Source organism: Zonotrichia leucophrys, chromosome 4 (genome assembly GCF_028769735.1).
Source record: "Zonotrichia leucophrys gambelii isolate GWCS_2022_RI chromosome 4, RI_Zleu_2.0, whole genome shotgun sequence".
Taxonomy (NCBI): Eukaryota; Metazoa; Chordata; class Aves; order Passeriformes; family Passerellidae; genus Zonotrichia; species Zonotrichia leucophrys.
The window spans coordinates 34,155,873-34,182,248 of NC_088173.1; the positions used below are offsets into that span (position 1 = coordinate 34,155,873).

Below are 26,376 nucleotides of genomic sequence, written 5' to 3' on the forward strand. Positions count from 1 at the left end.
TGCACCAGGAGTATGAAAGATGGTGTTTCATCTTTTGTCTGCTGCTTCATCCCATTAAAAAACTACAGGTTAATGTATGCTTAATGGCATCTGATTATATATATATATATATAGGGTGATTTATGAGGGAATGGGAAACTACCAAAATTATTTCTGATATCAACAGAAAAATCATACAAATAGTCTCACTTTTAGGCCTGTCCCAGAGCTGGGCGCAACCTTGTAATGTTTATTGAAAATGCTAAGCCTCAAATATAATTATATCTGTTACATTATTTAAAATGTGTTACTCTTCACACTTCAAAGGAATTATTTACAACCCTACTTTGTGTAGGACTTAGTGAAGCTCTTCAACTAAATCAGAAGGACAAGAACACATGTATCTCTCCTTCAATTTAGCAATTCACTGATCTGGGCAGAGAACAGTCCTTCCCCTGTTCTGTCATTACATAAAATACGTATTAATAGCAATCCTATACATCAAAATTTAATTAAAATCATAAGCTATCCCAAATTATAAGATGATGACAATGTCCAATCAAACTGCCTATTATGAGCTTCTGGTCTTAAGAAGGTAGGTAACTTCAAACCTGTTAAATATATATTCATAAATGTCAAGACTTTCAAAATTACTCCCACAAATGCAAAACATTAAGGAAAAAAATTTAGCTGGCTGACAAAAAGCAAAAAAACCCCAAACTTCCAAACATTAAAATGCTGGTAGAACTAGAATCATGAATGTCAGTGGCCCAAATACTAAAATCATTGACATCCATGGATCAGCATTCCACTGTCAAGGTAAAGCGACAAAGAACAAGCACTTCAATTTTCTCATTGAGAAATTTACAGTTTATAATTAACTTTGCAATGAACAGACAAAATTCAAAGCAAAATTAAAATCTCCAAGGCCACCTGACAAAAAAAAAAAAAAAAAAGAAAAAGAGGAAAATTTAAGCTAAGTCTGAAGAAAGCTCTTAATGTTTGCTTGAAACACAAATAAGCATTTAATACTTTTGACGTCAGGATCTCAAGGTGAAACCAGCATGCAAAATTTTGTAATGTGAATCACCCTAAAGCCTTTGCAAAGTATGTGCTGGAAATAGGATTGTAACTACTCTGTTTGGTTTTACAGATTTGCATTCTTATCACTGATTTCAACCAGGAGTGTAAAACTACATGATGCATTTTGTGTTTTACTTCAGAGCTCTGATTGTGAAGTGTTCTGTTTACCTGAGAGGACCTGCATTGTCTCCTTGGCAGTGGCTGATTCCAGGGAGCCAAAAGGCCATTCTGTAACACAAACTTGTACTACAGCTCCACTGTCCTCAAGGAAATCATTTAAGGAACCAGCAGGGTCCCTCTGCTGCCACTAATGCTCCTCCACCAAGCATTAAGAGAATAGGAAAACCACAAGGTATCTGTAGAGGGACTCCACGTCAACAATGAGAAGGACTTATGGAAAAAACGGTTTAGATAATACTCAGTTTGTATTATTTAGACTAAGGAAGGACAGGGCTTGACATGTCACTGAGTCATGACTCCTTTCACGCCTTCCCAAAAGCTTGTGGATTTTTTTGCAGCATAAGACTTGGCCACCTTAGTCTGGATGGGCTAGAAACCCATTTGTAGATTCATTTGGCATTTCACTGCAAATCAGCACAGCAAAGTGCAACAATTTCCCTTTGAAGCTGAAACTAGCATTAGACCTCATACCTGCAAGGAGTCACATTTGGATGGTGAGGGTCAGCACATGCAGCTCCCTTAGCGGGATCAGAATGTTAATTGCTACATGCTCCAATTATTTGCTTCCAGCTACTTTAAATACATCATCCATCAAAGATAAATTACACTATTTAAATTACCTTCTGCCTGTTGTTTTTCTAAGGGGAAAGAAAATCCAAATCAGTCTTCAAACATTTACTAAATAAGCAATATGAAGAATTACTTCATATTTGTCTTGCTTTATTTTCCACCTAATTCAGAAGCAGGGCAACTGATTCAACAGTACACCTGAAAACTGTAACAACACAGCACCTCATCCTGTAATTATTTTGTTATATATTTTTAGGGATTGTTTGTTCCATGTCATTATAAATCCATTAGGAAAAACCATCTTCCTGCAGTGGGTGCTTTTGGACTTAATGGCTCAGTGTAAAAGTAAATGCTGAATCTGGAGTGAGGTATCCTGTGCTTACGGCCATGAAACACACGTTTGGCACACAAAAGTACTCAGACTCAGTAATTTTCCTTCAAATTAATTTGCAGATGAATTAATACTGCAGGGTATTTTCCACATTATTGTTTTATTCTATATGACTTATTGCACAAATTGCATTTAAATTTTAGCACTGAAGTAAAAGTGAACTGTAAAATGTCCAGATGTGACTCTCGTTTTAGTCTGTGGCTTTATTTGACAGTTCATTTAAAAATATTTGAAGTATTTCTAGTACTATAACATTACATTTAATAAATAATAAAAGATATTGTCTTAGCATCCGAAGTCAGATTCTACTTCACAAAGATGAGTAAAGAAATAATTTTTCAAATCTTGAGACCCATACTAATATTTGAGCTAGACAGCTAAATGAAATTATTGCATCCTCAAGGTTTTAAGTAAAGCAATAGCTCTGCTGCTCCTCACAGAACATTTGGATTTGCAACTTGCTGGCATCTTTCTCAGCTGGATGTGATACTGTCCAAAGTTTTGTAAATATTTTATAAATTAATAAAACTTCTTCATTCCCTCACATGAAACCCAGTTAAGTGCCCTGATTCTCTTGCTGTGTGGTTAGTGCTGAGGCAAAAGAACACAAATACACAAAATGGGGTGGAAACATGCCCAGCCCAGCTCCAAGAACAGAGAAACATTTATTGCTACAAAGAAACCATCTCACTTTCTCCTACTCACACCTCTGAAGTCAAGCACGTACAACCACCTCTCTGGCTGAAAGGCACATTAGGGAGGAAAAAATAGATCTTGTATGTAGAAGGTGAGAAGTGGGACACACAGCCCCCCAGGGGAGGATCCCAACTCCCACGTCTCAGTGTCCTACTCTCTTAGGATGCCTGAGGTCAAGCCAAGGGGTGCCACTAGAAGAAAATAAACATTTGACTGCTATTGTCATCCACTTATGGCACCTACATCATTAACTTCTGCCAGATGAGACAAAAGAGGACAAAAAGCAGAAAGGGGGGGTTTATGCACTGTCTTTTATGTTATGCTAAAGAACAGTCAATACTGCTCCCAACCTACATAGCAGTTGCTTTGTTTTAATTAACACAGCTTAGAGAAGTGACTCTTTGCTTGTTTCATAAGGTTAGATAAAATTTTCAACTTACAAACAATCACTGTTGCTGAAAGACAAAACTACAGGAGTTTATAGTTTTACCATCTTTTGTATGGTCGAAATAAATGTCATTCTTTGAAATTTCCCAGCCAAGGAACATGAACAGACCAACAGAAATATTTAGCTGAATCCAGTATATGCTCACATGCCATTGCACGAGAAAAGGTTCATATAGTCAATTAAGCTAAAATAACCACTAGACTGCAAGTAAAACTAAGTTACAGTCATAAACTGGTAGGCAAGATCATCATCCATATGCACACACCACCACACATGCCATAGTTGAGGGCTACCAAACAAGGTGAGGTGACAGGAGATCTCCATGAAAACTAAAAATTAAAAAAAAAAAAAAAAAAAAAAAAAAAAAAAAAAAGCCTATTTGGCCTCAGCTGCTGCGTTCTTCATGGGAGGACTCCTTAACCCTTTCTAATGAATATTAGAAATGGCTTATATTTGATAATTCATTCAGGTGAGTAGGCAAAACTGACAGTATCAGATACACTGCACATGGACAAGATAGCCAAAACCCAAATGAATTCGAATTTCAAAAGCTTTTTCCAAGCCCCAGTGAGAAAAATGACAACACACTGATCATCTCCATCGAACTTTTATCTACAAAAACAGTGGCTCAGAGTGGAAATTCAAACAGAAACTGTAAGCAAGTGAGGATTACAAAACAGTAGCTAGTGACAAGTACAGACCAAGCTGATCCCACAGTAGTATCGTCTCTTTTCTCAACCTCCACAGATTTTTATTTCTTTTTGAAAGAAACCACTATGAATAAATAGAATAAAAAGGCTTTTCACATCAGGAACTATTTTTGATGTTATAGGAGATAAAATACAGTCAGCAAGCCCAGAAGCAGGCAGAGAAGGGACTGTTCTGTACATAAACCCACGACTATTGCAGGCTGATCCAGCCTCGGTCTTCCAGGGAGAAATGCACAAGGACATGAATTCATGCTTCTGGACTGTTTCTGTGTCTAGCTAGTGAATCACATCTTTGTACCACTGCCTGTGCCTGCCTCCCAAACACCTCTGTTTGTGTGCATGATGGCATTTTACTTGTTTGGAGTCATGCTTCTGTTTGCTTAAGTGCCTGATCCCTAAATTTCAATGTCTGAGCCTACACCTAACAACTAAATATAAGCAGGGGTAATGGTCATAATCTGATGAGTAAAAATCTGATGAGTAAATAGTAAATGCTAGCATGAGGCCAACTTTATGCACTATCCTAACAAAAACTGGTCTCTGTTAGCTCTTCTTACAGTTTTTACCAGTTAAAACATGGAATACGGCATCCATTTGGTAGAGAGGGGAAAGAGGGAAATTTACACAATACAAGCCATAGAGCATTTGTACCTTCTGGTTTGCTAGTCCAGGTCTAGAGTCACTCCCAGAGAGCTGGCAGGAGACTGTTGCAGAAATATGACAGACCCCACAGGAGAAATTGAACAATCCTTTCCACTTGGGAATTACCAATGGGTTTTTCTTCAGCTATACTGTTAGTACAGAGGATAAGATTTTTCACTGCCAAAACATGTAATTTTAAAATAAATAATAAAACCCCCATACATCTTTATTATCTATGGTAGAGTTCACTTTTACTATGTTCATTTTTACATCTCTTTTCTTTGGTCTCCTAAAATCCCAAAGATCAGATACACAGGGAAATGTCAACAACATTACTTATCTTTTTTAAAAAGTTCTGAAAGAAGCAAAGTTCATATAATATGCTATTTTAACAACCAAATGGAGGCAATTATTAGCATTTTAAAGATAAGGGATCTAAAAATGATTGTTACTTTACAGAAAAGCTTAACAAGGTTTTCTATACTGCTTTTATTGTATTTTCTTATAACAAATGCTTGAAATAGCTTCCAGAAAACATTCAGCAGATATTTATTTCCTGACAATAGATGACTCTAACAAAGCACATAAAAGCCTCTCATTCTTTCCCTGTGTGTTTGAACTTCAGCACTATGACCAAATGACAATAATGAATTGACTTTTCTATAAAAGCAAAGCAGCAGATACTTTGCAGATGTTAGAAATGAATGGATGAAAAGGAAAAAATCTTCTTAGGAAAACAAGTGTACTAGGAATAAATGGAGGTGATATTAAAAAAGCATTATATATAATGCTGCTTAAAACTGTATGATGCCAAATATTCATTTTTAGCAATCCATACCACATTAATTGTATTTATAGTTCCTATGGATGAACTTGACAAATACCTGTAGATAATTCTAGCATTAGCAATGTATTAAAAATATTAAAAACAAATAATTCTAATTAGTGGTCTATGAAGCATATTAAATCCATGTTGTTTATTGGGAAAACAACAGAGTGAATCATTTGTGTAGCTTCTCTGTAGAAATGTACAGACTGTCTCTTGTCTGTGAGGGAGAGAACAGCAAAGAGGGCATTCACATACATGCTTGTATGACACAGAGAAATGGTGAATATTTTTACTCCAACATTTAAGTCTTTTCAACCATCATGAAGAAAAATGTCTGTCGGTTTGCTTTTTCCACTACTGACAAAATGCAAAAGACATTGCATTAATAATACTTCCAAAATCTCAGAAGAGAAATCTGGGACAAAAAGTTATGCCATGTTGATTAAAGGTAGTGGTTTTTAAAATCTATTCAATGGCTTTAAATACAATACAGAAAAATATTAAATGGTTCAACAGCATTATCAGAAGAATAAAAAATGTCATAGTTCATTACTCAGCCCCTATACATCTTTAGCAATGCCAAAAACCCCATGTTCTTTCTATCTCTGGTCACATATGTAACAACCAGCAGTGTGGCAGAAGCGCAGTTCCACAGAATTTCTCTGCTGCATTCAGTGGATGCTAATGGGAATGTCCTGGAAACTTTTGAACACTGACTTGCCTATTAAGACTTTCAGTAATTTAAAAGACAATCTTTAGCACTCCCAAATTTCATTAATCCTCTGAATACAGAACTACTGACCAAAACAATGAATACAACAGTTTTTCAGTTAAGTACATGAGAGAAAAGCACTATTCATTATAATGATTAACCAAAAAGCAAATGCAGCCTCCAAAATTGTAAATGCTGAATGTCACCCAAGGTAACTAAAATACAAGTGTCTAGGCTGTAAGTCATCATAAAATGATTTTGTAACTCCTCACATCTTGGAATATTTTTTTTCATGACTGCACATATAAATGAGAAAAACATGGGAAAGCATGTTCCTTAGTTTAAATTGCGCCTGAAACTGCTTTATTCAAGCCTGCTCCAACATCAATGAGAAGACTGGTATCTGAAGCCATGAAGTCTCTGACACTCAAAGGTCCTGAGAAAGAGTCTTTTAGCCTCAGGTTTCATATTTTCTGAGCAGAAATGTTCACTCTTCTTCACTTTCATTCTATCATATCCTTTCTCTATCAGTTTCTTCCACTCGAAGACTTATTTTGAATTTCTATGTTTCTATTTCTTCTACCCTACTGTTCTCATTAATGACATAAAGCAAGTAATTTTTCTTCATTTTCCTGATGCTTTTCTTCTATAAACATCTGGTAACTATGTGATCAACAGAATGTTTATAAAAAAACAAACAGCTAAGCTGGTAGTAGGACAAGTTTTTCACAGCAAAATTTATCAACAGGCAATCTGAAAATATGTATCACTACTATTATAGCACAATAGATGGTCACTGGAGAAAGAGAAAGATGTTTTTTTGTGTGGAAAAGTCCAGGAACAGCAGTAATATTACAGTGGGCTAAGGGGAAGCACTGAATGAGGGAGATTACTCCACTGGCAAAGCACAAGTTAAAATGGCTACACTGACAAGTCATTACCATTCAAATATAGCTCTCAAAAAAAAAAAATCACTGTCAGATTTCAGATAACTGACTAATCAGAAATAGGATTACTTTGAGATGTAATTTATTCAGAATAAATGAAACTCTGAGTTTACTCCTAAAGGAGATCTATCAGAGATTGAATTTCATTACTCAAAATTGAGTTAGGTGAATAAGGGACTCTTCAGTTTGATGCCTGAATTAAAGTGATCAGATCAATCAGAAATGTTTTGTTAGGCCTAGAATTAAATATTAATTTAATTGAAGAATTATTTACTGCGCTAACCTTATTTTTAGAATTAAAAAAAGTATCACCACTTGGAAAAGTCAATCTCATTTGGAAAACCTGAAAGCAATCATTAGCCACTTAAAAAGATAAATTACTAGGTTTAGTAGCTAAAGTTTCTTAGATTAACTGCACATTAATTGGAAAACAGAAAATAAACTTGAAAGAAAGATGCATCTTCAGCGGCTGTGCATTTTTTCCCTTCTTTCTATCAACAGAAGTGCTTCCCAAATTACAGACTCAGAAGCCTTGGCTGGAAGAGGTTTCCAGAGGTTTTCCTTCACTGCCTTCTGTTTGTGACAGACACAAATTCCAGCATTAGAGACATGGGATTTTCAACTCCCTGTTCATGGAAAAGCTTAAGGAATTTCTGTGGAAAATATAGAGCTCTGTTTTTTTAAGAGAGGAGTTATTAATAATTTTAATCACATAATTTTTTTCTGAGATGCTAGAGGGAAAGAGATCCTACAGACTATCTTCCATTTTCTATTGACTACAGACATAGTCACCACAGAAATTACTAATAAAAATTTTAAAAAACTCCAACAACTTAAGAGTGTAAACTACAGCTGTTGGAAGCTGACATTTCTGCTTATTTTCATGGGAACAAACAGTTTACAGACCTCCAAAATATTAAAGGGTTTAATACAGAAATTGCTTCAAATATAGTCTTTGCTAAAGAAATTTTACTTATTTTATGGAGGCTTTCAAGAGAAAATTTTCAGAAACATACAATTACAGGAAGTTGAGGCAGCTCAAGAAGCCCAGAAAAAGCTTTCTTTTGAAAATCTCATGGTGGTTTAAAATTTACTTAGCAAGAGCCTGCTTAATTTCAATGGATTACATCAGTTTTCATCTTTTAACTTTCAAAATAAGAGCAAAACAATGTATCTCATTTATACACACTATAAATAGAAGGGAAAGCAAGGAAAACAAACAGAAAAAAAACCAATTGTTCAAGCTCATGGCTTCCATTCTCTCTCTTGACTGAGGTGTAATCAGGTCTAAGAATTCAGAGCAGAATAGGAAGAAGTGATTATGTCTGAATTCAGTGAACCTTGCCCTGACAGACTATTTCTTCCAAATATGAAAGTTTTTGAAGGGCTATTGTACTTAAACCAGACACAGAATCTGGTTTTTAATCAAATTATGGCCACAGCCATTTTTCCATGCTCAGTGATAAGTCAGCCAAGATGGTCAATGCCAGAGTAAGACAGCAACAACACATTTGTTTTCTTCTTCCATATTCAGATGAAGTCTGCAAATCAAACTGGCTTTCAAGGCACCACTGTACACAGCAGTCCAATAAATACTACTCTTCCTCACCAAGCACAAATCGATAAATAACAAAATTATCCTTCTTTAAAATCGTGGAATGAAGAAACAAAGGCAAATAAAACCCACACATTAAGCTGTCACATAGAAACTCTTTATTTCTATTTCTATTCTATTTTATATCTAAGTTCTATGGTTTTTATTAATGGGTTCCAAATTTGCTAAATGAAATCTCCAGTCTCCAATGTTTTAAAAAATCACTTTTAAAAAATTTTCATTGTGCTAATGTTGTTTCCATGGAAACAGGAATGAAAGCAGACGCTGCTGTCAAAAGAATTAGAATTCTCTCCCACAAATGAAAGACTTAAAAATAATAATAATATATTAATAAAACAATTGTCAGAATACACATTTTCTCATTTTGCAAAAGCAGAGCATGATCTGACATTCACTGGAATTAATAGGGCTATAACTTTTGATTACATTACAATAAGCCTAAATCACTAAGAACATATTACAGAGGTAAAAAACCTGATCAAAAGATTATTCAGCTAAATAGATAATTTTCAGATGAAGTTTTAAATTGAATTTAGCAGGTCACTGTCAGATGAGGCTTTTTTTGGAAATGAAGAATTATGAGCCAAAAACGTAAACCAATTATACTAAGGATTATTACTATTTACATAATTTATTTCTAATCCCGTTGTTTAATTTTCTTGAAAGTGAATGAAAACCTGACTGGAAGTTTTTCACAATTAGTCAGATACATTTCTATGCTCTAGTCAAACAGTAATGGAATATATATCTCAGTTTAGTATTCTACAGCATTTTTTAAAGTCAGATGTTCAGTCTGGAAAACTCTCATCAGGCCTATGATTGGAAGGTGAGTGTTGCACCCTTCTGTGATGATAAAATTTCCTTATAAAGCTCAAAGTACACTTATCTATTTTCCTAAGCTTCTATAAAGCACTGCTTTAACCAAGATAATTTTGATCACCTCTTCAAGACAATGACTGACGGTAATTTTTCCAAGAGACTGTTTTCCCTAGTATTCATCGTGAATTTCATTAAAACTCTGAAACGAAACATTTAAAATCTTTTCATTCACAACTTATTCATTTGCCACAACCACCTTGGATTTTTCTCTTTTTCAGAAAACCACTCCATTGAAAAAGGATTCTTCCTCTGCAATAAACCATGAATCAAAAAAGTAGTTAACTTTTTAGCATTTTCTTATTTCCTGGTTTTCTCCTTCTGGTTGACCAAAGAATCTGTCTAGTGCTTTGAAATAACTTGACAGTGCACAAGTACAATTCTCTACATTAGGACCTTAACTCTCCTAATTTCAGTTCCACATATTTTCTGCTGTCATTAAAATCACCACAATTTAAAACCCTGATGTATTTGTCCTAATCAATTAAACTTTGTGAGAGTGTAACATTAAAATACCATTTATAAGCCAGCCAAGAAACCCTGAATTTTGATATCAGGTTGGTTTATTTTTAATGTTTTACTGCATGAAATTCCAAGTTTAGAAGATTAGTTTAGCTGCACTCAGTTCTGGCACTTTTCTTATCACTAGATGGTAGGAAATTCTTTGGATATTATATGGCTATTTCAAGCACCTGATTCATTTTTTTTCTGTCTGTGAAGTTGATTGTCAGGTACCACATAACTGTATTGATTTTTTGATGCCTTCCTACTCTGTTTCATGAACATTATAGCAAGTTTCTATTCTACTAAGCAAGGCTCTTTCTATGCTATTGATTTCTTCTAAACAGTGCTAATCAAAACAGGTAAGCATTTTTCATTTCCCAAATGGCATGTAAGTGATAATATATGTTTTTAAAAAGTTGTCACATTAAATTAGCAGTTACTTTCAGTCTGAGGACATTTGAGGTCAAATAAAGAAAAATGTTTGGAAATGAGTCCTTACAAAAGGGAGCACAGGTATAAAAATATTAAAACTTTGTCATCTGGTGCAAGATTCACTGCGCTTTAACACCTGATCTTAACCTACAATCCTTACTCTAACATATACTTTTGCAGGACAAGGGTGCAGTTTGCAGGAAATCTTGCAACAAACATATGTGTTTTCAGAATTGTGGGGTTTACTCTACTCCATGTATTTCACTGGTGTATTTGTGCTTGTATTCCATGTGATGAAAAAGCAACAGGAGAAACCATGAAAGCTTTCTTCTCCCTAAAGCAATTATAGTGCAATTCTGTCAAAAAAACTGCAGCTACATTTTGTTTCAATACTACATTTTATTTAGTCATAACTGTATTTTGCAAATCTGTGTTTTGCCATTAGGTCAGCAGCACTCCCATGACCAAAGCTCTGTCAGACAGCTATCATTAAGACTTTTGAGGACATCTGTATTGACCTTGTACTCCCTTTTCAGTTTATCCTTGCTCCTTGCATCTTATTTTGTTGCTAATTACAGATGCTCTCATATTTTTTGTTGGTTTGAATTGTACCTTCCTTTTTTTCCCCACTCCTGGCTTTACTGTAAAATAGAAACTAAGTTGCAATCTATTCAAATTCAGAAGACAAGTTTTTATCTTGTGGAAAGGAAACTTAACTCCCATATTGTAATTTATTTGCTATCATTATACTCAGTGTCTCAGAGTTTATAGCCAGAGTGTTAAAATTTCCCATGAGTAGAAATTTATTTTAAAATGGCTTATAAAACAGCAACTCAATCTCAAGCACTCTTTGCTTTCCCACATTTCACCAGCAGCTCCTCTGGACTCTGAGCTCCAAGAGCAAATGTCATAACACAGCATTGGCACAGAAGCCACTCAATGTCCTCGACAGCTTTGGATGCCCAGAGGTGACTTCCCAGTGCCTTCCAACATCACCACTGAGCCCCCCTGGTCACTCTGGAGGTGAAGCAGCCACAAGTGCTCAGTAGTCTAAAACATCTTGCATGAACTGAGATCAGATTACTCTTGCCTTTTCCACTGCAGTAGAGTTACTGTAGGGTCACAGCACCTGAAATAAAACATCCCTGCTGCCTTTCAGTTTCAGTGTAATAGGACACAGCACTTGTTCAGTAGCACTGCTGCTCTGGATTTCCACACATCCTCATTTCCCATTTTGGCACGTGAACAGTAACATCCAATGCTTTGCAAGGACCAAAAAAGTCACTCCCAATGACTGGAAGAAAAGCTCAGGATGCCCAAGCTCTAATTTTAACTTCCTGTTAGAACTTAACCACAACATATTCATAGTTCCATATAATCTTTGTCAGCTGGCTGAAATTATCACTTGGATATGATGAGTTCCCTTATTTACAGGGTGTTTTTTTTTTTCCTTTTGCTTCACAGTTAAGCCATTGACACATTCTATATATGCTGCTTTAAACTTCTCACATCTCACTTTACTTCATCAAGAAAAAGTGGAAATTCTGACCACTTCCTCCAGCCTACCCATACATATAATTAACCCAACCATTATCCATTCCTCTGTGTATTTCAGAGCTCTGCATCTTCATTTTGTTACACATCTGTCTTTGCCAGATAAAACATGTTCTGTGCTTTCCACACCTTCCCTTATGTTCAAATCCCTCACACTTCAATCTGTGACACTTCATCATTCACCTCAAACAGAGGCTCCATACAAGGAAGGAAGTGGACACGCTTATTTTTTATAACTAAGCATGGTAAAGCATGTTGTTTCAATGTGTTCCCAAAGTCTTCACTGAGGTTGTTAATAATAGAAATTAATAGCAGGACTAATTTAAATGAGAGAAAACCAGCCAGAAATTCAAATTTTCATTTTAGGAGACTGCTAAGTGGCATACATATTGGATGAAAAATAACTTCAGCATTGCTTTTTCTGAAGGACGCAGTGATAATATATATTGTTTCCACCGCACCTTAAATAATTGTAATAGGAGCACAATTATATTTGATGAAGAGTGCTACATCCTGGTATTTTTTCCTTCCCTTAGATATTCTCAGTTGGATATGAACATCATAGATATTTGCACAAAAGAAAGGACATCATATACAGATCATATCTTTTGTTACTTTTGCAAGACCCACACTCACAGACAAATGCTGTATGTTTTCCTAGGAATACACAAGAGCAGCACCGGTGAATTTACGCAAGCAACATGTTTCAAGACTGCCAACAATGGAGCATCAGTCAAACTGCACTGTACTTATGAATAAGCCTGTAATGTTAAACTGTAATGAGTCTGTTTCACATTCAGCGGTGTGATGCAGTGCACAGTAATTATAATAATGCAGTGCATGGCTGTAGCTCATTATATGCATATGGAAGACACCAATGTCTTTAGGATGGAAATTAACTCAAGGTAGGAGGAGAAAGACAGAAATAAGGAATGTAAGAAAGTCCTCATCTCAAAGTCTGATGGTATTCTGAGGATCCATATATTCAATATGCACGCTCACACACGAACACTGTTAATGCAGCAGAGAAATCATCTGGAAATAGAATGCAAATCCTTTCTCTTATTTTTTTTCATTTTTAAAAAATATATAGCACATTTTGTTTGTGATTTCTTGGGGTTTTGGTGAATGACAGGGGAATTTATTTTAATTTAAAGAAAGATCATTTATCATCAATAATTCCAATGGATTTTTTTTAAAAATGAATGAAATCCCTTTCTAAAAGTTCCCTTTTCTCCTCAACTCAGCAGATGGACTTGTTCTTCAAATTAATTAGAAGGAAAGTCCTATAAGGAATACAACTTGTCTCAGTAACATCTGCCTTACACCATATTGTTTGATTTTCCATTTCTTTTTTTTTTTTTTTTGAGATCCAGATTTTTTTTAATCTGTTCAATGGAGAAATTAATTTGAAGAATAGGAAAAAGAGATGCTTCAGTTTTAACAATACTACTCATTACAATGTTGCACACATGATCTGGTAACATTATTCCCCTCCAGACTTTGAGTCATTATGGTATTTTCTTTCCTGCTTGCAAGTCTATAGTGCACAGCGCAGCCCCATTTCACGATGTGTTGAACAAAACACAACGAAGAAATAAAGAAGGGGTCAATAGAAGCTGTTAGCTACAAACACATTACAGGCAATATACAACGCCAGTGGTTGAATATTGACCTCAGGGCATTAACTATAGATTGGCATGCCATGCTACAGCACATGAACACAAAGTCATCTTTACAACACAGAGCGGAATTTAAGAGACTCACATAATTGCCTGCGAGAAGGTACAGGAGCACTTCCCAATGCTGTGCCCTGTAAATAAAACACATTTTTTTTTTTTTGGAGCAAAGGATGTCAGATTAACAGCAGCAGCAAATGAAAAAAATGACAGGACATGAAGAGAATGAAGGCAGGGAATAGAAATAGAGACTGTTTAGATAGAGGAGTTTATTATTATTGAAGAACTGCAGTTCCTATTTTCAGATAAACATAAATTATAGTGGGGAACGTTCTATGAGTAATCCACCCATTAGTGAACACAATGAACTGAAAAGGGAGAGAAAGAAAGAAGACAGGAAAAAAGTATCAGCATAAGACAGGCATGCTCACACTTGTCAAAAATTCAATTTGATGGAAAGGACAATGTACAGAGTATATATTAATATGAACTCCTTTACAATAAGAGTCTGACATTGAGCCTTACAACAAGGCTCAATGACACCAATGTCTTAGCTGATACTGTCACTGCTTGAAGGTCCATTTCAAACAGGTAGGAAGGAAAGTGTGCACAGTACTGCTTTGCTCCTGCCACTTCCTCTTATCTTGTCTCTCTCTTTAAGATGTCCTCACTTGGTCAGTTTAACGCCAGCTGACAGGAAGCAGCTCTATTAAACCCCTGATCAGTACACACAGTACGCTCTTCCAATAGAGTGTTTTATCTTTGCATTATGCCAGCAATTACCACACATCTCTGAAATACCAGCTGTGCATGTGAACAAAACATGAACCAAACACCAAACAAGCCACACCAATTAAGATCTGTAGGGAAATCTCCTCCCAGTGTGATACCCTATTCCCAGAACCTCCCTCAGCCCACTCCCTCCCAAACCAACAAATCAATCCCAGAAAAACAAACTAATAACAGAAAGAAAGGAGATGACTATGTAAAGAGAAACTCTCATACACAAAATTTGAAAAGCACCATTAAAGCAATGTTGTCTCATTCTGAATCTAGATCATGATTCAGAGCTTTGTTTTGAGTTCATGTCCAAGACTGCATACTCCCTCCCTATGTAAAAGGACCCACTGATCATTTGGACTGGGGAGACAAGGAGGACTAATGATAGTAATATTTATATTGGAAGTATTGCCCTAAAAAATAACTGATCAAACACCTGAAGCTTATGAGTCTTGAGTGGGTCTTGGCTTCCATTTTGACTTTCATCATCTTTTTGAAATCAAGGCTGGGAACTGATTTACCAGACAGTTAAACAGAGCTAGGCATTGGTTCTTGGAGATAATTTTGTCTTCCGGATCTTGTGTAATTCCATTTTCCTTTGTCTAGGAGGAGTGAAGCATATATATGCATATCTAGAGAGCCCTGTAGAAGAGCCACCTTTACATTACTGGTTCCCATATCACATTTTAAGGAAAACCAGAATAAATAGGATTATTCTTCACTTGGATATCATGTGTGCCACTAACACCACAGCTTGCCATGCTGTGGCCTCATGCAGTGCAGGGTAGCTCAGCAGAAACCATTTGTCTCACTATACCTCAAGCTTGTCACTCCAAGACTCTCTCCTGAAACTGCAGCAAGAGGTCACAGTGACAGCCACAAGGAGCCAAGGGGGCAAGCTGGGGTTAAGTCGTGCTGGGACAGCAAAAACCCACTAGCTTCATCCCTTGTTTTCAAGCTTGCCAGGCTGCCAGGAAAAGGCAGTAAACTCTCCTATTTGTCAGGAAAACGTGCAAACAGGCAGTGTGTTCAAAGCCCCTTCCTCCAGGGCAGACAGTGCACTATCCCCCCAGCCCCACAGCTTTTTTAAGTGATTATTTCAGGTACCCATCAAGATGTGGAAGCCTCTAAAAGCATCAGGATGCTACATTTATAACACCTGGCCTATTCAGAAGGCCAATGAGGGCAGTTTTTAGGACTGCTTTTCACACGAACACAGTAAGAAAAGAAAATACACCTCCTCAGATCTTGATTCCTGCCTACATCTTACAGCCTTTGTCATAAAATATATAAAGATTTCAGTCTGAATTGCCTGCTGGCCTGGGAGGGTCAGGGTGGCTTAAGGCTTAAGTACTCTATGCAGTCAGATCAATTTATGCAATATTTACCATAGCATCAGATGCTGAACTAAACACTAACCAGCTCATTAACTCATGCTTAGCATAGATTCCCATGTTCCCAGTGGAAGAAGGTCACAGACTAATTTTTCTATACATTCCAGTGCTACAGTCTTTGTTCCTCAAAAGGGAAAAGTAAGAGAGGCTTTTATCTTTTCTACCTTCATACAACATATCTGCAGCATCCCCTCATTGTTAATGCAGGAATGTTTGATTACCCAAGACAGCTCTAAAGTGAATGTGGATTTTATGCACCAGACAAGCAGATACACAGTTGTTCCGTTTACATTGCTTCAGTCACTCATTCCTAACTTCTTTTCACTTAGCTTTCAGAAATGCAATCAGAACATTACAAAACTCAGTTCTTTTTGAAAACACTATCAATTTTTAATCTTGTCAAGGTGAGAGTATGACACAGTTTCTGTCAGAAGTCGCAGTTAAGTATTCGCTGAAAACTCCAATGAACTCTGCAAGGGAATATGGCATTTAGTTCCCACTGCTGTTTTGTTTCTCACATCCTCACGTTGAACAAAAGTTACTGTCAGCTTTTCAAAGTAATGACTGAAAACACCAACCAGTCTAAATATTTATGACTGTAGCTATTCTGGGACAACAGTAGCAAGAAAGTCCAAGTGAAAAGGGTTCATAATTCCACCTCTTCAACAAAGCAAAACATCTAAGTATGTATTAGTTTGTTGTTTGAAGGAAGTACTATATTTTTCACTAAAAATACTTAACCAATTTTATGTTTCTTACATCTGTATGAATTTTGAAGTTATGATTTCACCTGATAGTAACTGAACATAGTGACTGAAGTCCTCTGGGTTCACCTTGAGCAACTTGAAAATCTGAGTATTACAATTTATGAAACAATCAATACAGCTAAGTACCCCCTCTACTGCATAACTACACAAATACTGTTGTTCTTTTTTTGCCACTTTCTATGAGGAATCTCCACAAAGATGTGTATTGACAACAGACCAATCAATGCTGAAATAAATAGAAGAGCTTGCTACCCATCAAATTAATGTTTTTCCAACAAATGCCCTCTCTTCCCTTAGAGCACAAACCCACCTCCTACATGGTTAAAAGGTATACGGAAAAAAACAGACATCTCCCTCAAACAACCCAAAACCTCTAAACCATTCCAACCCCATGTTATGACGTTAAAAGAGGCTAACTCATGATATGCAACATTTTCCCTAGCACACAGTAGCTTGGCATGAACTTTGAATACGAACATATCCCTTTTTTCTCGTCACAGAAATCCAACCTATATCACAGAATGTTTCAGAACACTGCTATAAACTAAAAAGCAGAGTCTTAGAAGACAGGATATACTCAAGTCTTAGTTATTACCACATGAAAAACAAAAGTCAACTGATCTCACTACTGCTAAGAAAGATAATTTCACATCAGTACATTATGGCAAAATACCACTGAAAGATTTCCTACAGACAGAAAGACTTGCTACATCACTCCCACATTCTGCTGTAAGAGCAGAATATGTTTCTTTCATAAAGAGAGTAAGTATTAAAGTGGTAAGATGTGCTTTGGTGTGATGGCTTTCACTTGCATTACACAGCACTTCACCAGAGGATGTGTCAATGAAGTGACACACAAATACTCTGCTGCTACTCGGAGCTCAGGACTGAGCTCAGTAAAAGCTTCCTGAAGAAGGATCTACTACTTTTCCAATGCAATATCCCTGAAAAGGTTTTACATTTTTAAGTTAATTCAATATAATTACATGAGCATGTCTTCAGATATGGTGCCACCAGATTCTAAGAGATGCAGACTTCTATAAAAATTCAGGTTCTCTCTTCAAAGTTTCAATTTTAGTGCAACAAACTTATTCATGAACACCTTCTTGATCACTGGATTTCACTGTACACATTCAACCTGAACTCATTTCGGTTTCAAGATTTTTATGATCTTGATAGAAAACCTGCTTTTTGTCACATGGCCTATTTTTGGTGTGAGCTGATTCAATGGGACTATGTCAGTTACAATAGCTTTGTCCTGTTTTCTGTCTGGAATTCATACACTGCCTTTTAGCCTTAACTACATTTCTAATTTAAAAAAATCCCACTTAAAAATGTTTTTAAAAAATTCCATCTAAAATTTTAAGTGCTGAGACAACTTCTCCTTATGTAGAAACCATCCATCCTTTAGGCTCATCTTGAAAAGTTGAATACAGAGAGGGGGAGAACTTGAGACTTTGGAAAATAAATCCTCTGCATAAATAGAAATGAAAAATCAGAGTCAAAGCAGTAGTATTAAAGAGGAACATCAGCATTTTAAAGGCAAGCTCAACTTTTTAGAAATATAGGATTAGAAAATGCTAAGAAAACCTAAATTATCCCCCCCCATTATTTTTCACAGAGAATTGTTTACAACTTCATCTCTTATATAGCATTATCCAACTTTAATAATGGCCAACATTCAGTCTTTATGTTCCCTGTGATGAAAAACTGCTTATCATTTGTGTCTTTTTGCCTTATTAAATTTCAGATCACAATGTGCTTTACCTTTAACAAAGAAAGAAGAAAAAAATTTTTTGTTCCTGTGGTGGCATAAAATAACATAAGGCCTTCATACAATTCCAAAATATTTAAATGTACACGCAAATGAAGATGGTACCACATAATCACATACATTTATTTTCATTTTTTTGAAAGCTATGCCAGGCATGAACAAAATTACTAAAAGAAAATATCTCCAAGAGCATATGTGGCTCCATAGACTATAGATATATTAATATAAATATGTTCCTCCTCAAAACACATTCCAAAGTGAACTTATAGCTCAATAAGAAAGATGCATTTCCATCTAAAGTTATCAGTAAATATTTTACTAGCAGTCTCTTGGCACACTTTCAACTCTGAATCAACATTTACATGCACTTTTCAGCTATCTGCTTCCAAGTATAAGGGAAGGATCCTAAAATACACTTTCACACCAGAGTTTGGATTGCAGTCTCATAAAGGCCAAACTACAATACTACCTTAGAGCTAGATAAAATCAGACAAGGGAGTAACCATCTTTCTGGGTACTCACAGTCCCTTACCTGATAGTGACAGAATACCTGTTTCAAATGGATAATCCAAGGAATGTTTCTGTACAACTAGCTTCCCTCCAACTTCAATATTTCCTTGTACTACCTCATGAGAAACAAAAACCTGCTGAAATTGCTTAGGCAGAAATTTCTAATAAATTGCAGATGACTCCTGCATGTCCCAACATCTGCTAAATACAGTTCTTACACTTAAAGAAAACTTTTTGTAAACATAATACAAAAAGTAAATAGGAAAATAATATTAGTTTGCAGACATCTCATTCACACTACAGACGTTATGTTACATTAATTGCTCATTCACTTGATCTCCTGATTCTTTCTCCTTTTGGGAGATTTGACTTAAGGGGACTTGAATTTTGCTATCCCTGCCTTCAGTTTTATACAAGTTGTTTTACAAGTTGTTGTTACACAAGCAACCCCTGTGGGTGAATCTGATATTCTCCAGGAGCAGACACAGTGATTCTGAGACACGGCTACACTGGGCTGGGTTGTTGGGGTTTTTTGAAAACTGCTCTTATTTAGCACTAAGTTACTCACTGCATCAACCATGGGAAACGTTCTTCACTAGATTCCAAGGGAGGCAAAAAGACAAATAATTCTCTTTGTGAAGGTAATTCTTTTCACATGCCATTTTAAGCTATTGTTTTTGCCTACACAACTGTCTTCAGAGATATACATATGCATTAGAGGTGCATACAGAAACCACTTCAAAAATACACATTATATAGATCTATGCATATCCTATTGATTTATTGTTACACAACTCACACCATTCTTCTAGTTGAAAGAGACCTTTGCTGGTCACATAGTTCCCCCTCTTGCTCAAAGCCCTTTGTCAACAATGAATTTTGACTTAAACACCCCTAAATTAAAATTTCAATAGAGTAAGGGCAGAGACCATTGGATGATTATATCTTGATCAGAAAATAATGCTGCAGTAAATGTTTGTACAAAGCTTAACTAAATGCCTAGGGATTCATATTCCAATTTTAATTTAATCAGAACATAATGCTGAAGCACACATTTACAGCTACCCTTTCAGCTCAGTTCATATTTTGCCTAGAGATCATTTATTTTTTAAAAAAACCCTCTGTGGTTTCACAAAAAACAACGTTAATGCTAAAAAGAAATTTATGACAATGCACAACAGTGCTGGTTTTGGCTGGAGTAGAGTTAATTTTCTTCACAGTGGCTGGCATGGGGCTACTTTTTGGATTTGTGAAGAATACAGGTTCAGTAATATAGAGATGTTTGTGCTATTGCTGAGCAGGGCTTAAACAGACTTTTTCTGGTTCTTGTACGGCCATGCTGGAAGGGAATTTTGGAGTGCACAGGAAGCTGGAGAAGGAGACCCAGACAGGACAGGTGACCCAAATTGACCAAAGGGATATCCCATACCCTATGAAATCATGCTCAATGTATAAAGAGGGAGGAAGAAAGAGAAAAGGGAGGACATTTGGAGGGATGGTGTTTCTTCACAAGCCACCATTACATGTGACAGGGCCCTGCTCTCCTGGGGATGGCTGAACACCTGCCTGCCCACGGGAGGCACAGAACAATTCCTTGGTTTGCTTTGCTTGCATGTGTGGCTTTTGCTTTATCTGTTAAACTATCTGTATCTCAACCCATGAGTTTCCTGTCTTTGCCCTTCTGATTCTCTCCCTGATCCCACTGGTGAGGAACTGGGTGAGTAGCTGTGTGGTTGCTGACTGGGGTTAAAATATAAAAATGTTTGAACTTTGGACTTTTCTCCCTTTTGCAAGCCTCAGATCTATTCACATGCCTAAAAAGTGCTGAACTTCAATGTTTGCTTTGCCATATTATATAAATCCTTCCACATACATAAACACTTCCACAGTTCTGTATATTATTTCCTGTAATTGTCACTGTCAGAAATATTCCAGCAAGTAAAACTCATTTTCCTGTTTTTAAGGGGTGAATATGAAGCTTGTACAAATCACCATAAATGTGCTTACCAGTGCCAGTTTTGATGTGATTACATTACAGGTCTGACCAAAAGTCACTGTAAGTGTTTCTCATCCCATTCTTCTTGTATAAGCTCAAGCACAGTAAGCACAGTATAGAGCCTTCTCTGTATCAATTAGTTGTCCACATGAAGTCAGGTATTCACAATCCACAAGGTAGGAGAATGATTGTAAAAGTTTCCATTAAATTAAATTAATTAAATGTTATTTGTAGCAAATTATATATGCAGCTAACATCAATAACTCATTAATATAAATAATATGAGTTATTAAACTAATTGAATGGCTCCATTAGAAATGTGGATTAGTGTTAAAAAATAATTATCTACAAATAAAAGTAATCATATGATTATACACAAACAAAGATGACTGACTGGCAAGAAAGAAAAGGATGGTTAATAGAAGATGAAATATAGTCCCCATGTCAGGGCTCCTGGACCCAACTGGTAAATGCTCACATTACAACAAAGCACTGCTGCAGGGGTGAGGGGATGAGACAGGCAAGGAGGTAGAAAACATTATCATCCTTATCCAGTAGAAAAAAATAAAAAGATTGGATACAAGTTCTTTTCTTATGCCCAAAGCTGAAGCAAACTGTTATTTGAGAAAGATTTTGTGGCTGAGTGTATGTTAATTTGTATCACCTTCAAACACGAGACTCCTTTTTTCAGTCTGTTGATTCAGCTTCTTTACAAAAACAAATTAGAATATAAATAAAACACATCCTACACAAAAAAGGAGACATGATTCTAGATACATTTCATTTTGATTTTTCTTTTACAGGCAGTATGACAAGCTCTCAGAATTTCATTTCCAATTGTCTGGTAGTAAACATCTTAATTTCTCAGCTCCCAAAGACAGCTATCTTTTCTGACTGTTCTTTTCCCTTAAAAATAAAATCTTTCTTTTTTTGTTTCAAAATTGTGCAGATGGGAGTATCTTGCCAGTTAAACCTTACAAATAATAATAATAATAAAAATCCCATTAGGAAAATTAAAACCACAAAAATTTTTTATGATTCCTGTATCTAAACCACAGCCTGATTCATCTGCTCGTACTTTGATCCACTTTTTCAACATCTGAACTTTTCAATTGATACAATAAAAAATGATTCTTTGTTGAACAGATGGTCAATCACAAAAGTTTGCTTTAGATTTAGCTTTGCTAACCGTTTCTTGTCTTTGTTTTCATGTAATTGTATATATATATATGTGAGTTAACTTGACCTTTGTTTACCTGACTAATATAGTATTTCACTTTTTCTGGCATGTCCAGATGCAGGTCAGGGATAGGTGGAACCCCTCAGGGGTCTCCTGGGACCAGTACTGTTGAATGTCTTCATTAAAGGTGGGGTTGAGTGCACCCTCAGCAGGCTTGCAGAGGACACCAAGCTGAGTGGGGCGTTCGGCACGCCTGAAGAACACGACACCATCCAGAGGGACCTGGACAAGCTTGAGAAGTGGCCCCTGGGAATCTCACTTTAACTAAAGATGACGCATCAGGTGCTGCACCTGGGTCAAGTCAATCCCCAGTGCCATCCTGGAGGACGAAGAGATCAGAGCAGCCCTGCCCAGAAGGACTTGGGGTGCTGGGGGATGAGAGACTGGACATGACCCAGCAATGCATGCCTACAGCCCAGAGAGCCAAACGTGTCCTGGGCTCATCCAGAGCAGTGTGGGCAGCAGGGGAGGGAGGGGATTCTGCCCCTCTGCTCTGCTCTGCTGAGACCCCACCTGCAGGGCTGCACCAGCTCTGGGCTCCCAGCACAGGAAGGACATGGACAGGGATTGGGTCCAGAGGAGGCTCACCAAGACAATCAGAGGGATGGAGCATCTCTCCTGTGAGGAAAGGCTGAGAGAGTTGGGTTATTCAGCCTGGAGAAGAGAAGGCTCCAGAAAGACCTTATAGCAAGCTCCAAGTACCTAAGGAGGGCCTGCAAGAAAGATGGGGACAGATCACAGTAGGGCCTGTGACAATAGGACAAGGGGTAGTGCTTTTAAATTGAAGGAGAGTCACAATCAGGATTAGGTTAGATACAAGGAAGAAGTTTTTTAACAATGATGGTGGTAAAACACTGGCACAAGCTCCCCAAAGAAGTTGTGGGTGTCTCACACGTGGAAACATTCTTGACCAGGTTGGATGGGGCTCTGAGAAACCTGTTGAAACTTCTGATCCTGTTTAAGATGTTCCTGCTCGTTGTAGGGGAATTGGACTGGGTGGCCTTTAAAGGTCCCTTCTAACCCAAACAATTCTATGATTCTCTATAATATAGGGTTACCTATCAGTTTCTTACAGAGGCATTTTAGCACAGTGTTTCAAGAACACCTTACTTATTTAAGGAATTTATTGCAAAAACCCCACAAACCCCCAACATAGCTGCAGGGTTACCAACCTGTGTGGTGCTATTACAATTTTTTCCTGTTCCTATTTGATTTTATACTTCTTTCAGTGTGAGGGCTGGCACACCTTTCAGACACACACTCTCTATTCCATCTGAGTCTGTCCCTTCCCCAACATTTATCTAAAAATAATCAGCTGAACACTATTTTTTCCAACCTCATATAAAAGCATTTTTAAAACAAGTGAATGCCTTGTAAGTACATTAAAACATTTTGACCATAACTCAGTCCTCTGCCTCTGTTGCTTGTCAGATGCCCTGATATCTCATTAATGTATATTTTCCTAAGAATACCATGTTGCATGCTTCACACAAAGCATGTGTGGCAAAACAAAACCTAATTTGGCACAAATAATTTCTTCCTTCCCACACTCTGCAATTGAACTAATATTATTATGCAGTCCCAAAATGGAAAAGTCTTTTTAGCACTCAGTATATTAAAATTCACTACTCTCATTAGATCTGCTGCTAGTGTACATGCAAAAATGAATTCCAACATTTTACTGAATGAACAGTAGGATATGAAGAGAAAAGGGGTACCTATTTTGCTAAGATTTATCAACAAAGCATGAAACAACAGAAAACTACAGGTGTGGATAAAAATTAACAAACAGGAAAAATGGACAAACCTGGGAGGAGGTGATGGCCTAGGAGTCTGCTTCTGTTATTAGAATCAATAACAATGCCAAGTCAAGAGCTCAGATACAGCTTGTGCATGATGACGTGTGGAAATTACTTCTAATAAATGTAGGTTGAAACATGACTGAAAATAAGACAGATGAATTTCTACTTGGAACTCCAAACTGCTGCAGACATTTCTGGTTTAGGTTTGGGGATCTTTGCAATTCTCATTTGATTAGAAGTCTTTGCAGCCAGAGATGTATTCAAGTTGTGTTGAGCTGAAATTTCATAACTTCCCAAATCACAGGGATAACCACTACAAAACAGAGGAGATTAGATGTGGGGGAAAAAAAAGAGCAACTATTGAAAAGGAGTTTATTAAACACTGTAGAACTCAAACTGAATGACAAGGCAAGAAGCTACAAGGTTGGTTTGTATTTTTTTTAGCCTTGAGGCTACTGTCAAGGAAAGTTTACCAGCTATTAAGTACAGAATATCAGTTATGATGAACGAAACTGTCCTAGAGTGAATGTTATAATAACAAACATGGGTTCTCAAAATGTTTTCCCTCTCCTTTTAGAGAATGTCTACTATGATGAGAAGAAAGTACTACCAAGAACATGAAGAATAAACACAGCCACTTGTCTGGGGGTTCAAGCCATATTCTTTCTGTCTCCCAAATTAACAAACATGTAAATTAATAAAAAGAAATCAAAGGAAAAAAACCCTACTCATCCTTTAACTTTCAATATGCTCTATGCCTTAGAATTCAAAAGTTATTTGTGTAAAGTGTATTTGTCATCCCATCAAAGAACTTGTCCTTGAGTACCTCTTATCAGTAGGCATCTTATCAAAACAAGTGATTTACTATTATAAACAAAAAAATTATTATCACTACAAAAACTATTTAAAAGCTGCCAAGACATAATTAACAGCAACTAATGTTACATTTAGAAATCAAACTCTCATTTACATATTATCCAGTCCTAATGATGCACCTTCAAATAGAAATCCCTTTTTAATGGAATTGCTTATTTTGAAGCTGAAATCTCATTATTAAAATTGTCTATTTCACTACCCATTAAAAAACATATTTGAGAATGAAAAATTATTGGCAATTTTATGGCACACAGCACTTCAATATTTTGGCAAATAACCCTATCATTAGTTTGCAGGGAAAAGAGGTGCAGCTACAACTGTACTCTGAGTAACTTTAAATATTTCTACACACACACACACACAAGACTTCTCAGGGCAACCCATACAGCCCAAACAGGAATCTTTTTTTTCTCCAACAGAATACATAACACCTGCTCACATTGCCACTATGCCTTCCTGAGTCAGACATACAGCAGGAAAAATTTTACACTATCCTTGCCTTGAAAAGCTCTTCAACTTCTTTTTCACTAACTCAAAAAGACTCTGACATAGAAAAGGCAGAGAATGCATGGTGAAGAGGTAACACCTGCCAAGAAACCAGATTCATTAAGTAACCCTTCTCTGCCCTCTACATGGTACCTACAGTCACAGAAGGAAGGGTGGATGGGAAAATAACCTACAGTGTACAGACAGGGCAGGGGCAAACAAGCAGATTTGAAAGTGCTGTTGACTTTCAAATTCTTCTCACCTCCAAGACTTTAAAATCTTCACAAAATCCAGGAGAGGTAGAGAAAAAATGAAAAAAGAAAAGGAAGAAAAAAAAATTGCATAGCAAGCTGTACCTCTCAAAGTCCAAGAAGGAATTAAGGTGATTAAAGTATGAAAGTCCTCCAGTTTGCAGCATGTCAGTGGAGCTTCATCCTACTGTGAAGCACATGCAAAGACAAACTCAAACAGAAACCAAAATTGCCCGGAAAATAAATGGTACATGGAGGTAACTTCAGTGACAAAAGCCCCAAAGCCCCAGTAAATATTCAATGCAGGAACCAAAGGAAAAAAGCACAAGACAGGTCAAGAAAAGATGAGTTCAAAGTTTTTTGAGATCAGCAAAGAAACACCTCACCCACTTGAATATAAGCAAGAAAACCAGTGGAAAAGCAATCTGAAAAGGAGAATTACTTGAGTTTGTTGACCCTGCAGTAACTGATACAGTCAACATAGACATGAAGAATGGTAACTGAAGAGCTATAGATCAGAATGTCATTAATTTCCTGTTTTCTTGTGCTTTACAAATATGCATGAGGCTGCCAAGGTCTTGCTTGTGCTCCCACAGAGAACCTGGGCAGTGCCCAGGATCAAGAGGTGGAAGGCTAATGCACTGACCTGCACC

General features: G+C 36.7%; 1 protein-coding gene across 8 annotated transcripts in view; it reads right to left on the reverse strand.

Moving 5' to 3' along the window:
- Window positions 1-26,376, reverse strand: part of CCSER1 (coiled-coil serine rich protein 1) — a 633,522-nt gene that overhangs the window by 107,647 nt on the left and 499,499 nt on the right. For 5 of the 8 annotated variants that reach the window (XM_064711079.1, XM_064711077.1, XM_064711078.1 and 2 more), the window contains one exon: window positions 13,936-13,981. The exons of the other annotated variants lie outside the window; for them this stretch is intronic. In XM_064711079.1, coding sequence (XP_064567149.1) covers window positions 13,936-13,981 — 46 coding nt within the window. The remainder of the gene's footprint in view (window positions 1-13,935; window positions 13,982-26,376) is intronic. 8 annotated transcript variants of the gene reach the window in all.